The sequence below is a fragment of the Pygocentrus nattereri genome, chromosome 23 (genome assembly GCF_015220715.1).
Source record: "Pygocentrus nattereri isolate fPygNat1 chromosome 23, fPygNat1.pri, whole genome shotgun sequence".
NCBI classification, from domain to species: domain Eukaryota; kingdom Metazoa; phylum Chordata; class Actinopteri; order Characiformes; family Serrasalmidae; genus Pygocentrus; species Pygocentrus nattereri.
The window spans coordinates 16,890,908-16,905,031 of record NC_051233.1 but is presented as its reverse complement, the minus strand read 5'-3'; the positions used below and the strand labels follow the sequence as shown (position 1 = coordinate 16,905,031).

General features: G+C 38.5%; 1 protein-coding gene across 6 annotated transcripts in view; it reads left to right on the top strand.

Annotated features, from left to right (window-relative positions):
• Positions 1-14,124, top strand: part of scai (suppressor of cancer cell invasion) — a 76,122-nt gene that overhangs the window by 8,442 nt on the left and 53,556 nt on the right. For 4 of the 6 annotated variants that reach the window (XM_017721139.2, XM_017721137.2, XM_017721143.2 and 1 more), the window contains exon 2: positions 6,140-6,251. The exons of the other annotated variants lie outside the window; for them this stretch is intronic. In XM_017721139.2, coding sequence (XP_017576628.1) covers positions 6,230-6,251 — 22 coding nt within the window. In that variant the 5' untranslated portion in view covers positions 6,140-6,229. The remainder of the gene's footprint in view (positions 1-6,139; positions 6,252-14,124) is intronic. 6 annotated transcript variants of the gene reach the window in all.

Sequence of the window (14,124 nt, the reverse complement as noted above, 5' to 3'; positions counted from 1 at the left end):
CACCAGGGTAATTTAAAAAGAGTTATAATATTTGTAATATTATATGATGGAGCATATATTTGGTCACAAAATGGCATACCTGGTGTACAACACTGAGTGGTCTTTGGCTGGGTTATGTTGTGGCATGAACTGACATTGAAATTTGGAACATTAGTGTCCAGACCATGCTAGTCCTGCAGATACACTTACCGGGTGCAAAGTATAAACATTGTCCTGGAAACAACATTTGTCTTTTTAGATTTAAATGTGTTGTTGCTGTTTACATTATAGACAGGACTGCCCAGGAATGGTGTGTGTAGTGAACAACATGAGTCCTGAAAACAAAGTTCTGGTTTATGTTTATCATTTTGGTCATCTGCAAGTTGGTGAAATTTCTGCCTTTCAACGTGATCACTGATGATATTGTCTCTGTAGAACACTCATGGTCATCTGTTAGTGGAACTGGAAGTATTCTTGGCTTGGTTCAGGTTGTGTGGTTCTAGGAGGTTTTTCCCCACTTCTGGTATCTGTAAAACAAAAATACCATCAGCAGTATCTTGTTGTCATAGTATGAACAACATGAAACATACTTGTGGATGTTTGTTCTAAACGTTGTATTCTGTGCCACCAGTCTTACTTTACCTCACCTTTCAGGTCCTAAGGTCCTAACTGGAAGTGTGGCGACGCTAGTCGTCGTTTAGGGGTATGGGAAATCTTCACTTTGGGGATTGGCCTTAACAGCTGTAAAGAATCACCAGATCATGCAAAATTTAGCCAAATGAACTAAATCCTTATCTTAAAAGCTACACTGAAAACTGTCACTTAACATGGTGAAAAAACACTCATTCTGCATTTTACAGTCTTTGAGACTGTGTGCTGAGACCCTTGCAGAACTGAGTCAAGATCTACATATGAAAATGAATTTCATATGTACTTTTTGACTGACCTGATGCAAATTTATGTTTCAATTTCTGTTTTACCAGAAACTTATCAAGACCTTACTTATTAACATAAACATAGCAGACTGTAATGAGCATGTCCTAAAATCATTAACAGTGAGGGTTCAAACTCTTTTGAAGGCAAATGGTAAAGTGGAGAAACTTTTAGAAAACTGTGAGAGCAAAGCCAATTGCCACTTCTTTGGTAGTATTACATCTACATGAGCTGAACCAATAGCCACCATGGTCTGCATGCAAAAACTTGCAGTCATAAACCCATAAAACCATTGAAGGTTTCCTGCAGGTTACACAGAACCCAGCAGCCTTAAAACAGTGAAGGACTGAACTTTTTACCCTGGTTAAAGTTATTAAATAGCTGGTTTATGATTCACAGTAGGTTTTATCTACCATCTTTTGTCCTACTCATGTATCATTGGCTATAAATACGCCCCCACAGAAGCCATTGTTATTTTATTGATCCTTCTCTGTGGGTATGGCAGAAAACCAAGTTGCTTTTTGGATTAGCTTTACAAGTTTATGTGCCACCTTGGGGATGACTGCCCCACCCACAGAGTTGGACTGAGTTTTCCCTAAACTCATTTTACTCTTTACTTTTTCTTGCATGTGCAATGACCCTTTTTACCACAGTAGTGGCATTCATCCTCATCTGTTCCCCCGCTTTGCTCACAGTGAAAACTATGGGACACATTCTTTACCACAGAAGCTGTGTGCAGCTGGGCCACCTCAGCTTCAGCAGTATCACCACCAACTATTTGAGAGCACACCTTTTTTTGGTGTGTCATTGGCATCAGAAAAGAATTCTAAACCATCACTTTAGGATGGCTGAATTATTTTGCCATGTGATCCGGTTGTTCTAGGTGAAAAGGTGTGTTCTTCACAGTAACATTATCCTGTCCATCTTTTAACTTTACTTGTTTTATCAGTACAGGAGCAGCTTCCAGTACAGAGAGATCAAAAGTGTCATCCTCACTGTCACTGGAAGACATGGATTGCCCTGTCTTGATTTTAAAGTTATCTAAAGATAGATATAACTGTTGTTTTGCTCTAGAGTCCTTCTCTTTTTCTAGAACCTTAACTTTTGCTTCAAGGAAAACAAGCGAGCGCTGTGTGCTTTCACAAGTTTCCTAAACACTAACAGCAGCACGTTTGTAATGAGCACATTCTTCTGTTTTTCTGTTAAGCACATTGCTTAATCTCAGAACGCTGTTCTCCCATAAGCAAAGCATACTGCTGTCTGAAGACCTGACCACACCCCTCAAAATCTTTCTTTTTCACACATTTAGCTAGAACTGAAACACTGCTCCTGACTCCACTCTGAGCTTTCTGGCAGATCAAACTTACACAGTTTAGCCTAGATAAAATTTGTCTAGCATCTTTGTTAGGTCTACCTCAAATGCACTTCTGTCTGCATATTGGGAAGATGTGGATTCTGTGTTAGGAGTGGAACCAGACACGCCTCTAGAAAACCAAACTCTGCTTTCTTTCTGCATTTTAAGTGCTGTTCTTTAAAGTTCCACAATTACAAAACAGAGCAAACTATATAACTATATAGTTATATATAACTATTTATATATTTATAACTAGTTATATATAAACTATATAAACAAAATAGAAAATATTTCTATATATTTCTGTGCCTTTCCTAGATAGAGGAGGAGAAAATCTACAAGAACAGAATTAAAGAACTGTCCCTCGGTAAGAAAGACCTTTCTACCGGATGTACGGTCGACAAAACAGGAATAAGTCCTGCAACCTCTCCATATACATCATATGGAGAAATCTACATATAAGACAGGCAACACTCCTGCTCTGGCTGTGTGTGTTGTGTTTATCTTTATAGCACAGAATCAGCCACCAGCAGACTGGGATTCTTGTTTTCCGTTCAACGGCAGCAGATGTTTGCAGCATTGGACGTCTAAAAAAGCCAGAAAACTTTGCGGATCTCAGATCCCACCTTTGTCACCATAAAATCTGTTGACTTCTGCTAGCAAGTATTTGTTTCTTGAAGAAAAACAGGAGTTGAGACTCGAGGAAAAAGAAGTTAAATTAACGCGCGTCTTCCACCAAACGAGTCTGCCTAGCTTAGGCATTCATCACTCATATTCTCTCCGGTAAACCAGTTGTATCAGTCTCAATGACCCCAAAAAAGCCAAAAAATAGAGGTGTTGAGGTCCACACAGGCATTTACAATCTCCTTGTTGCTAGATGTGGAGGTATAGATAACTAGATGTCAAGATAGGCTAACCATTGGGGGTTGTTACATGACAAAGGCCCTCTCTCCACAGCCCGCACTCATCACCCAAGAAAAGACATACAAAATGTAAGATTAACCCAAATGGCAAGGGGAAACAAGTTTAATAAAAGCAAATAAAGTAAAATTAAATAAAGTAAAAAAATATTTAACCCTACTGAAGAGATGATTCACCTACTTTGGAATTAAAATAATCCCTGATGTGAATAAAATTATCCAGTTGTTGATTCAACATTAAACTCAATTTCTAGTTGGACTAAGTTGCCCATATCTATAACTGGAAAATCAGTATAATAAAAAACAAAAAACACATGCAGCAGTATTTTACTTAATGGGGAAACCATCCCCAGCTTGGATAGAATTTAATCATATTCATAATCATAACATTCTCCCATTGTAGCTAAATCCTTTTTATCTGAAGGTACAAAGATAAAATAACAACAAAAATCAATAAAAAAATACAAATCTGTTTTGTATGAAACTCTGTCTTACCTTGGAGAAGCCTTATATTATATAAGTCTGACCTACATTTTAGGTAAATGCAAGGTATAAGCTGTGTATCAATTCTATAGGAAAGGGAAACTTGACATTTGACATGACCTTTGAAGACCTAAGGAACACTTGTAATAATTATAATATATATACGTTATTGTTCTTTATGGTTTTATGGTAGGTATATCTAATTGTAAATTTCAAACCTGGAATGTGAGGAGGAAGGGAGGCTCGTCTGACTGAGAGCCCAGATGCAGACAATCAGTACCAATATATGCAAATGGCTAGGCATATTGTACATTACCCCATCCAAACTTCTGGATACTTTTATTTAAGTATAAATAGAATAAAGATGTGGTACTGTACTACATATAGGAATGCTATGGGATATGAGAAGGGTAATTCATGTAGTCTCATTGTTTATTGACAAGGGTGTCCCTCTTACTCATAATAGAATAGAATCGAATAGAATTCAACTTTATTGTCATTGCGTATGTCGCAGGTACAAAGCAACGAAATGCAGTTTGCATCCATCCAGAAATGCTTAGCAGAAATATAAATATGTGCGTTACAATGTACAGTAAGTATAGTATAGTATGTACAGGTTAAAAAGAATATGAGGGGGTATGAACATGGGGGTTATACAGGTTATAAACAAGAATGTACAGATTATAAATATGAAGGGGGAAATTATAAAGTACTATGAACTATGAATACATATGAAGGGTAAAAATTGTGAATAAATTGTGTATTCTTCATATATTCCTAGATAACTTTGATGTTATTAAAAACCTGCTTGATCTACATGTGTCTTATTGAAGCCAAAAGTGCAATAGCTCATTCCTAGAAAAAGGAAAAAAATCCTGTGTATCACAGTGGCTAAGAGAAATAACATCAAGCCTTGCATTAGAAAAGGGAAAAATAAAAGAATTATGATATACACTGCTCAAAAAAATAAAGGGAACACACAAATAACACATCCTAGATCTGAATGAATGAAATATTCTCATTGAATACTTTATTCTGTACAAAGTTGAATGTACTGACAACAAAATCACACAAAAATCATCAATGGAAAACTTGTATTAACCAATGGAGGCCTGGATTTGGAGTCACACACAAAATTAAAGTGAAAAAACACACTACAGGCTGTTCCAACTTTGATGTAGTGTCCTTAAAACAAGTCAAAATGAGGCTCAGTATTGTGTGTGGCCTCCACATGCCTGTATGACCTCCCTACAACGCCTAGGCATGCTCCTGATGAGGTGGCGGATGGTCTCCTGAGGGATCTCCTCCCAGACCTGGACTAAAGCATCCGTCAACTCCTGGACAGTCTGTGGTGCAATGTGACGTTGGTGGATGGAGCAAGACATGATGTCCCAGATGTGCTCAATCGGATTCAGTTCTGGGGAACGGGCGGGCCAGTCCATAGCTTCAATGCCTTCATCTTGCAGGAACTGCATACACACTCCAGCCACATGAGGTCTAGCATTGTCCTGCATTAGGAGGAACCCAGGGCCAACCGCACCAGCATATGGTCTGAGGATCTCATCTCGGTACCTACTGGCAGTCAGGCTACCTCTGGCGAGCACATGGAGGGCTGTGTGGCCCTCCTAAGAAATGCCACCCCACACCATTACTGACCCACTGCCAAAACCGGTCATGCTGAAGGATGTTGCAGGCAGCAGATTGCTCTCCACAGCGTCTCCAGACTCTGTCACGTCTGTCACATGTGCTCAGTGTGAACCTGCTTTCATCTGTGAAGTTCGCCAGTGGCGAATTTGCCTATCCAGGTGTTCTCTGGCAAATGCCAAGCGTCCTGCACGGTGTTGGGCTGTGAGCACAACCCCCATCTGTGGACGTCGGGCCCTCATACCATCCTCATGGAGTCGGTTTCTAACCGTTTGTGCAGACACATGCACATTTGTGGCCTGCTGGAGGTCATTTTGCAGGGGTCTGGCAGTGCTCCTCCTGTTCATCCTCGCACAAAGGCGGAGGTAGCGGTCCTGCTGCTGGTTTGTTACCCTCCTACGGCCTCCTCCATGTCTCCTGGTGTACTGGCCTGTCTCCTGGTAGCACCTTCATGCTCTGGACACTATGCTGACAGACACAGCAAACCTTCTTGCCACAGCTCGCATTGATGTGCCATACTGGATGAGCTGCACTACCTGAGCCACTTGTGTGGGTTGTAGAGTCCCACAAAGAACTAGTTCATTTGTAGAGATGTTTACATGCTGGCCAGTATTTTTAATTGCAGTTTAGTTAAATCATGACAATATTTTAAATAACAGTCTTAATTAGACTAATTAGTATAGTATGTACAGCTTGTGTCAGGTTAAAGAGGACACCTGTCTTATGTTCCCTCACCTTTACTCTAAACCTACCTCAACCTGGAGTCTTCTCAGCTATTATGTCTTTTTTATTCTCCTACTCTTCTCCTTTTATCTGTGTCTTGCAGTCATTCTTGCTCAGAATCCCAGCATTTGGTGCTCGGGTACAGACAATCACTTGAAGCCCTGCAGCCTTGCTTTGACATCACCATCACTTCATGTTAAACTCACCCAAGGATGGTAGGTTTCAACAGCAGTGCCATTGCTTTTGAAACAGGGGCTAGCATAAACTATGTTCTTAGAGTGGACAGTGTTTCATTTTTGCAAAGAACAGTGGATGAATGCACTGTTCTGCTGTATGTTTCTGATTGTAGCCATCTCATGCAAATACAGTTGGAACTGTTGACTATTTTCAGTATAAGATGAAACTCATATATACACTATAAGATGAAGATGAATTCTGAAGAAGCTTGTTTTATTTATCTATATAGCTATAAGAAAATGTTTTCCATGGAAAACATTATTTTTGGTCAAATGTGATCAACTGTGATTAACTACACAAAACAATGGAAACAGCTGATATGAAGATAAAAATTTTAAAAAAGGTTAATAATGCAGCCAAATGGTAAGTTTTCTTTCTGTAATTGTGATTTGTGTTATGTTAGGTAAGTGAGTCAAAAAAAGAATCAAACAGTCCAGTCAAAACGAGCAACAATAGATGTGTGAGACATTCTTTTAGTCACAGTATTCAAGATGCATGACTTTGTAGACCTGTTAATGTAAACTTCAGTGTAATCTCATATTGAGATATATTTGGAAAATGTTGTGATTATTGGATTTTATCACTATTGCCCAGCACTGCCACCTACTGTATTAAACTTCATGATGTTGAACAGTGAACATCAAACTACACTCCCAAGCCTAGTACCTAGTCTTTTCAAAAAGATTTGCCTGGAGTATTTGATATAAAATCTAACTGTGCCCCAAAGATCCTAAATGGTCTCTCTTTTTATCTTATTTGATGTCCCTAATTTGAATAAGTCATGAAGATTGAAAACTTTGAGTTGTAGCATGGTGATGTTATGACCATTTAGTTTAAAGACTCTCTTTCCCTTTCTTTTTACATGCGCACACACACACACACACACACACATACATACACACACACACACACACACACACACACACACTCTCCTGCATCCTGCAGTTCCCTTGCTGTGGTGCTCATGCTTTTTTATGTAATATTATGTAGGTCAATAATGCTTTTTTTGTGCAGCAGCCACTTGCCTTTGCTAGCTATAGAGGACTAGCCTAGCTCTATTAAGCAGGCAAAGCTTTGTCTCTAGTATTCATCCTTTTAGATGGTCTAAAATTAAACAAAACTATTTCACCAAAATTTAATTTTAGTCATACAGTTTTGATTTGAAAGTCTTACTTGGTGTGAATATTGTAGCGTCGGGCTTGGAGCATTTTTTTTTCTACATACCTTTCAGCATTAATGGTGCCTTCATAGATGTGCAAGTTACCCATACCATGGGCACTAACACACCGCCATACCATCAGAGATGGCTTTTGGACTTTGCACTGATAACAATCCGGACAGTCCTTTTCCTCTTTGGCCTGGAGGTCATGACATGCATGATTTAAAAAAAAAATTGAAATATGGACTCATCAGTTCATCTCAGATGAGTTTGGGGCCAGAGAAGCCAGCAGCATTTCTGGGTGTTGTTGATGTATGGCTTTCGCTTTGCATGGCAGAATTTTAACTTGCACTTGTAGATGGAGCAACGAACTGTTCACTGACAATGGTTTTCTGAAGTGTTCTTGAGCTGTTTCCTTGCAGAGATTTCTCCAGATTCTCTGAATCTTTTGATGATATTATGGACTGTTGATGATGAAATCCCTAAATTCCTTACAATTGCACATTGAGAAACGTTGTTCTGAGCATTCCTCAACTTTCCCAGTCTTTTGTCGCCCCTGTCCTAACTTCTTTGGAATGTATTGCAGGCATCAAATTCAAAATGAGTGAATATTTGCAAAAAACAGTAAAGTTTATCCATTTGAACATTAAATATCTTGTCTTTGTAGTGTATTCAATTGAATATAGGTTGAAGAGAATTCGCAAATCATCATATTCTGTTTTTATTTATGTTTTACACGTCCCAACTTCATTGGAATTTGGGTTGTAATCAAATGCTAATATAAGTCAGTTTCACATTTAAAGAGGTTTAACAGTTATCTGCAGCTAAGCTAGTCTATTGTTTTAGATTTATTTGGTTTTATTAAAAATTATTTTTGAAGTATTCAGTGGCAATTTTTGCTGTAATTGCTGTAATTTTGGCATATTTTGTGGCCAAGTTTGGGTCATATAAAAATGTTAAGTAAAATAAAACAGACTTTTAATATTTTTAGATTTTTAAATACGGCCCTTTGACAAGTAGATGGAAATGCAGATTTTTAAAAACAGATTTTTAAATACGGCCCTTTTAGTGGTTTTGTCTGACACATCTGGTCTAGTGCCAGCCCTGTGTTTTGTGGTTACATTCAAAGCAAGCTAAAATGTTTTTGCTGAAGATTTAAATTCATTGATGTACACAGTTCTGGTCTCTTTACTACTCTCTATCTGCCTCTTTCTCAAACTGCCTACAGACATATCAGCATGTTTTGTGTATTAGATCAAGCAAAAGAAAAAAATACACTAAAAAGCCAACAGTGAACCATCTGTTATTAAAAAAAGATTTAAGGTAATAAACAGCCTAATTTATAGCTATTTATCAGTCGGTCAGTGTGCTTCAGTAGTGATTTCACATTACACTGACATGATTGTCACACCAGTGGGCATAAAATGGGTAGATAAATGATTTGATTTTAATGTAGTTGTATGCCTGAAAATAGCAGTATTTTAATACATTTATTGAATGAAAACTGGCCTTCTATTCAGACAGTGTAGTCTTATAAATTCTCTATATCCTGGATTAAAATGTTTGGCAAAATATAATCCATAATTATGAACATGAAGGTCTACAACGTATAGTTTCATCAAGTTGACATTTTCATTATATGCATGGAAATAATTTTATGTTTGAGCTATCTGATAGTAAGAACGTCAGTGGGGATGACAGTGGAATTTTTACATTTGCCTTTTTCAAGAAGTGCCAATTATACTGTACTTCACTATAGGTAGATGTAAAATCATGAGTTGTTATTTGGTCAGACTTTCATAAATATGATATAAATAGCTGGGTGATTTGGGAACTCTGGTACAGGGACAGTGGCCCCTCTCTGGGCTGATGAACAGTGCTGCCATGCCATTTTTACTCTGGCCCTCTTGGACTGACAGGAAAATTTGTCTTATCCATCAGTGTAATATATCTTGGCACTGAACATGCATGATTTTGTTCAAATAAGGCTGTCATGATTACACAAAAATCCATGCACAAGAGTACGTCACACATACAGTTTTCAGGCAAATATGATGTTTTTTTTACAGTTCTGTACAAAGGTGATATTACATTTTACATTTGGCAGACACTCTTATCCAGAGCGACTTACAGTTTGATCATTTTACACAGGTAGGCGAAGGTGGTGTTAGGAGTCTTGCCCAAGAACTCTTATTGGTATAGTGTAGGGTGCTTACCCAGGTGGGGATTGAACCTCAGTCTACAGCATAGAAGGCAGAGGTGTTACCCACTACACTAACCAACCACATATTAGAGAGTTCACTGTGAGTAAATAATATTTACAAAGGTAAATAAAGATTATTTTTGTGGAAATGATGGTGGTAGTGCAAATGGCTTATGGTACAAGTTTACTGCTATAGTGATTGTTGTGTGAATAAGTCATTACAGCCTTTAGGCCATAAGCTGTGAGTGTTAAAAACTGTTTCACCTTTGAAAGTCCTTTCTGGATTAGGGCTGGGCTAGGGGTGTAACAATCCCTAACTGAAACAAATCCCAAACAAAATCCCTAACTGAATTTGATATTATATGGTGGTGTCTTGATTCATTACACTTTTTCAAAGCAGCAAAAATGAGCATGTAATATGCAATGTGATCTCTCTTGACCAGCGTTGCCTCTGGTGTTGGTATGGAGACCACCATGATGACAGGTTGATTGTGTGTTAGCAGTGTTTACTGATTGGATAGAGTTAAAAGGATTAATTTGTTCTCGTCACATGTGGCAGCAAATGAGACCCTTGGGGAGAGACCTTTTGTAGAGTTGAAGGGATGTATTGACAATGCAGTTTTACATTTGGATACAATGTTTTGAAGTTTAATTTTTCAGTTTTGCTGCACTGCATTGGAAGTAACACCCTAAAATACAAACATCTTCCAATGCAACTCAAAATTGTTATAGACTTGGAGATTATATGTGTAAAAAAAGTAATATAAAGTTTCATCTCTTGAAGGAGGTAGTAAAACTCTACTTCCTTGTTAAAACATAGAATGTTACATTAGCTGACACATTAGCTATGCATAAGCCTTTTAAACAATATAGCAAATTTGTTACATCATGTCCAGAAATTTTTGTATGGAAAATACTTTTCAGTTATTTCACATTTTTGTGTTATTTATTCTGCATCATTCAAGTGTTTAACACTTTTCAGACTGTGCACAGTAATAGAATAATAGGCAGTAATATAAGCAGACAAATGCATTCTGTACTGCATCCTGCAGGCAGATCAGGGTTTATTAACAGAGCCATAAACGTATATGCAGTACTTTGGGATAGAGGTCTGCATGAGACCGTTCCTGCATCTGCAAGTTTTCATCCTGCTCCTGCCCACTCCCTCAGAACATTTTCCTGGTCCAGCCCGTAGCCTGAATGTTTTGTTCTGTCTTCTCCATCAATCCCATATAGCTGGTTTCCATCTGTTAGTCACAGCTGAAAATGATTGGCACTAGGTAGCTTTGTTGTCATGTATTCGCCTTTCTTAGGAGCACTTCCCACAGTTGTGGCTCACTGTTTAAAGGCTCCACTGTTTTTGTAGAATAGGGATTCTCAACCTTTTTCATTCCAAGGCCCACCTGTTTATAACTGTAACGCATAGCGGCTCACAGAAAAACTAAAATCAAAAGGTAGATGTGGATTGTAAGTGTGATTTGAAGCTGGAATCCATCGCAGTTCCCCTGAAAATACTGTTTGGTCGGGAGAGTCTCTTTAGTTTTAAAGGTTTTAGCACCTCATGTGAAATAAATCTAATTCCACTTACGCTTTTGGATCAGCATCGCTACTTAATAATAACAAATGCTCGGCCAGAAATCAAACTCAGATATTTGCTATTATTTTATGGCGCGTCTGTCGTTTTTATCAGCTGCAGCTTGAATACAGGTGGGGAGTGTTCACACACGTCAGAAGAGAGCGAACAAAATAAAAAAGTTCAGGCCCATGGAACACTAAAGAGTGCTTCACAGCCCACTTGTGGTCCGTGGCCCACAGGTTGAGAAACGCTGCTGTAGAACACAAGAAACCAGTCCTTGTGTTGTTCACATGGTTGCTTCTATTTGAAACTAGTTTAGAAATTCTGTTTAGAATGTGTTTCATTTTTAGTCATAAGTCATGTATAATGTATGTTTAATTTTTTTTTTAACTATTCGAATGGCTGGTTTGTATCTGAAGTATGTGATTTGTATGAAGATTTGTATGAATTATCTGGTGTGTCTTTGCACTTCTCAGAATGTTAACAGCTAAACAGAGCAGTGAGCACAGGCCAGCCCAGTGAAGGCTCATTCACTTTTCAGTAAGGAATTAGAATTAGATCCATTTTTGTCATTGTGTTTTGCACACTGTGAAATTAGACCTCTGCATTTAACCCATCCGTGCAGTGAAACACCCACATACATGCACATTAGTGAACACACACACTAGGGGCAGTGAGCACACTTGCCCGGAGCAGTAGGCAGCCCTATCCACGGTGTCCGGGGAGCAACTGGGGGTTAGGCGCCTTGCTCAAGGGCACTTCAGTCATAGATTGTCAGCTGAGGGTATCAAACTGGCAACCTTCTGGCCACAGGGCTGGTTTCCTAATCTCCAGCCCACGACTGCCCCCTAATACCAGGGCTACCAGGGCTGCATGACATGGATAAAGTACTGGCATTTTATGATAGTATATATAATTATTATATTGTTATTTTCACTGATCAGGCATAACTTTATGGCCACCTCCTTGTTTCTATGCTCATTGTCCATATATAGGTGCACTTTGTAATTCTACAATTACAGACTGTAGTCCATCTGTTTCTCTGCATACTTTTTTAGCCACCTTTTACCCTGTTCTTCAGTGGTCAGGACCCCCATGGACCCTCATAGAGCAGATACTATTTGGGTGGCAGATCATTTTCAGCACTGCAGTAACACTGACGTGATGGTGGTGTATCAGTGTGTGTTGAGCTGGTCGGAGTTGTTTAGACACAGCAGTGCTGCTGGAGTTTTTAAAACACATCGGTGTCACTGCTGGACTGAGAATAGTCCACCAACCAAAACTATCCGGCCAGTAGCGTCCTGTGACCACTGATGAAGGACTAGAGGATGACCAACACAAACTGTGCAGCAGCAGATGAGCTGCCACCTGACTTCACATCTACAAGGTGGAGTGGCAAGGTAGGAGTGTCTAATGGAGTGGACAGTGAGTGGACACAGTTTTTTAAAAGAAACTGTAACCCCAATATTATTAACACATATTGCATTTCCATCCACTTGTCAAAATTAAGTTTGGTCCTTGCAATTTAGTCATGAATGGTCTTGTTTATAGGGCTTTTTGTCAAGAAGACCAACATATTCAGTTTTTCTAGCATTAATGTTGAATATGCAAGACTGCCAGTTAGTTTTGATTGTGGTATGTGCACATGGATATTTGGTTGCTTTTGATTGGTTAAACTCATGCAGTCAGTCCACTGACTTGTACTAAAATTGAATGTAGCCTTAAAAGAACCACTGTGCAAAAACCAGCCAGGTTATTTTGCAGTGAATCTTGTAACTGCATTTCTTCTATCCAAAACCTTTCTTTTATACATATGTTTTGATATTGTTTGGCTCCAAGTCTGACTTGTAGATTTTTTGTCATCATTAAACATGTGCATACAAATAATAGGCAGTTTCTGATTGCTGTTTTAATGCAGTAATAATATTGTTAGTCAATACTGTCATCATTACAGTAATATAGAAAATGGGCAAACATGCTGATGAATTCTAACTTCAGAATATCTGCTAAAATTTAGGATAAATTAGTTGGCAGGTAATTTAGTAGTCAATTAGTTGGTGACGTTACCATGCATGTTTAATGCACTAACTATGAATGTTTTGACATTGCTGCTAATTGGAGAGTTAACCAAAGTGGCAATCTCAGGAAGAAAAAATGTGGGAGCATGTCACCTTAGCTCTGAAGAAAAAGAGCTACCCTTAGCTGACATGGGAGTACATCCTCTATGCTGGACCATATGAAGAGGAAACACCTCAGCTCATTGGATAAAGAAGATTCATCTCGATAAGAAAGTTGTGCTAATGCGCTAGTTGGCAAAGTTAAAAACCATCCTATTAAATTTCACATTCCAAATAATGTTTACAGTTTTAAACATTGCATCATTGCCTTAACCTCAAGGCCACAGGTGCGTTCAAATTCAGTGAACATGGGAGAACGTTTGCAAACAGTTTTCCGTTATCCTTGAGTTCTCCACTAACATTTGCAACCTCTCACAAACAGTTTCAGGAGGTAGTTCTCTGCAAACATACAGGGGAGCTGGATGAAGGGTTACTGTTGAAATGTTTAGACAAAATTGTTCAAATTTAACTGTTCATAGAGAACAGGTTTGCCACAAACGTTTACCACTGCTTGACGAATTTGAATGGAACTGGCGTTTATGGCTCCAGATGGAGTGTTGCTCATACATAAACATACATAAATGCCGCGTTGGGTTCAGCCAGGCACATCAACAATACTGCCATTTTGGGCCATCAACATCGCTGCTGACCTGTGTTCAGTTTATCTGTGTGCATTAAAGATAAATTTTAATGTTGATGGCTATGTTAGTTATTTGGTAATTGAGCTGTTTGTAATCCGAATAATCAATTATTTGTTAACTTTTTTTTTCAATAATTGATTATTCAGGTCAATAAT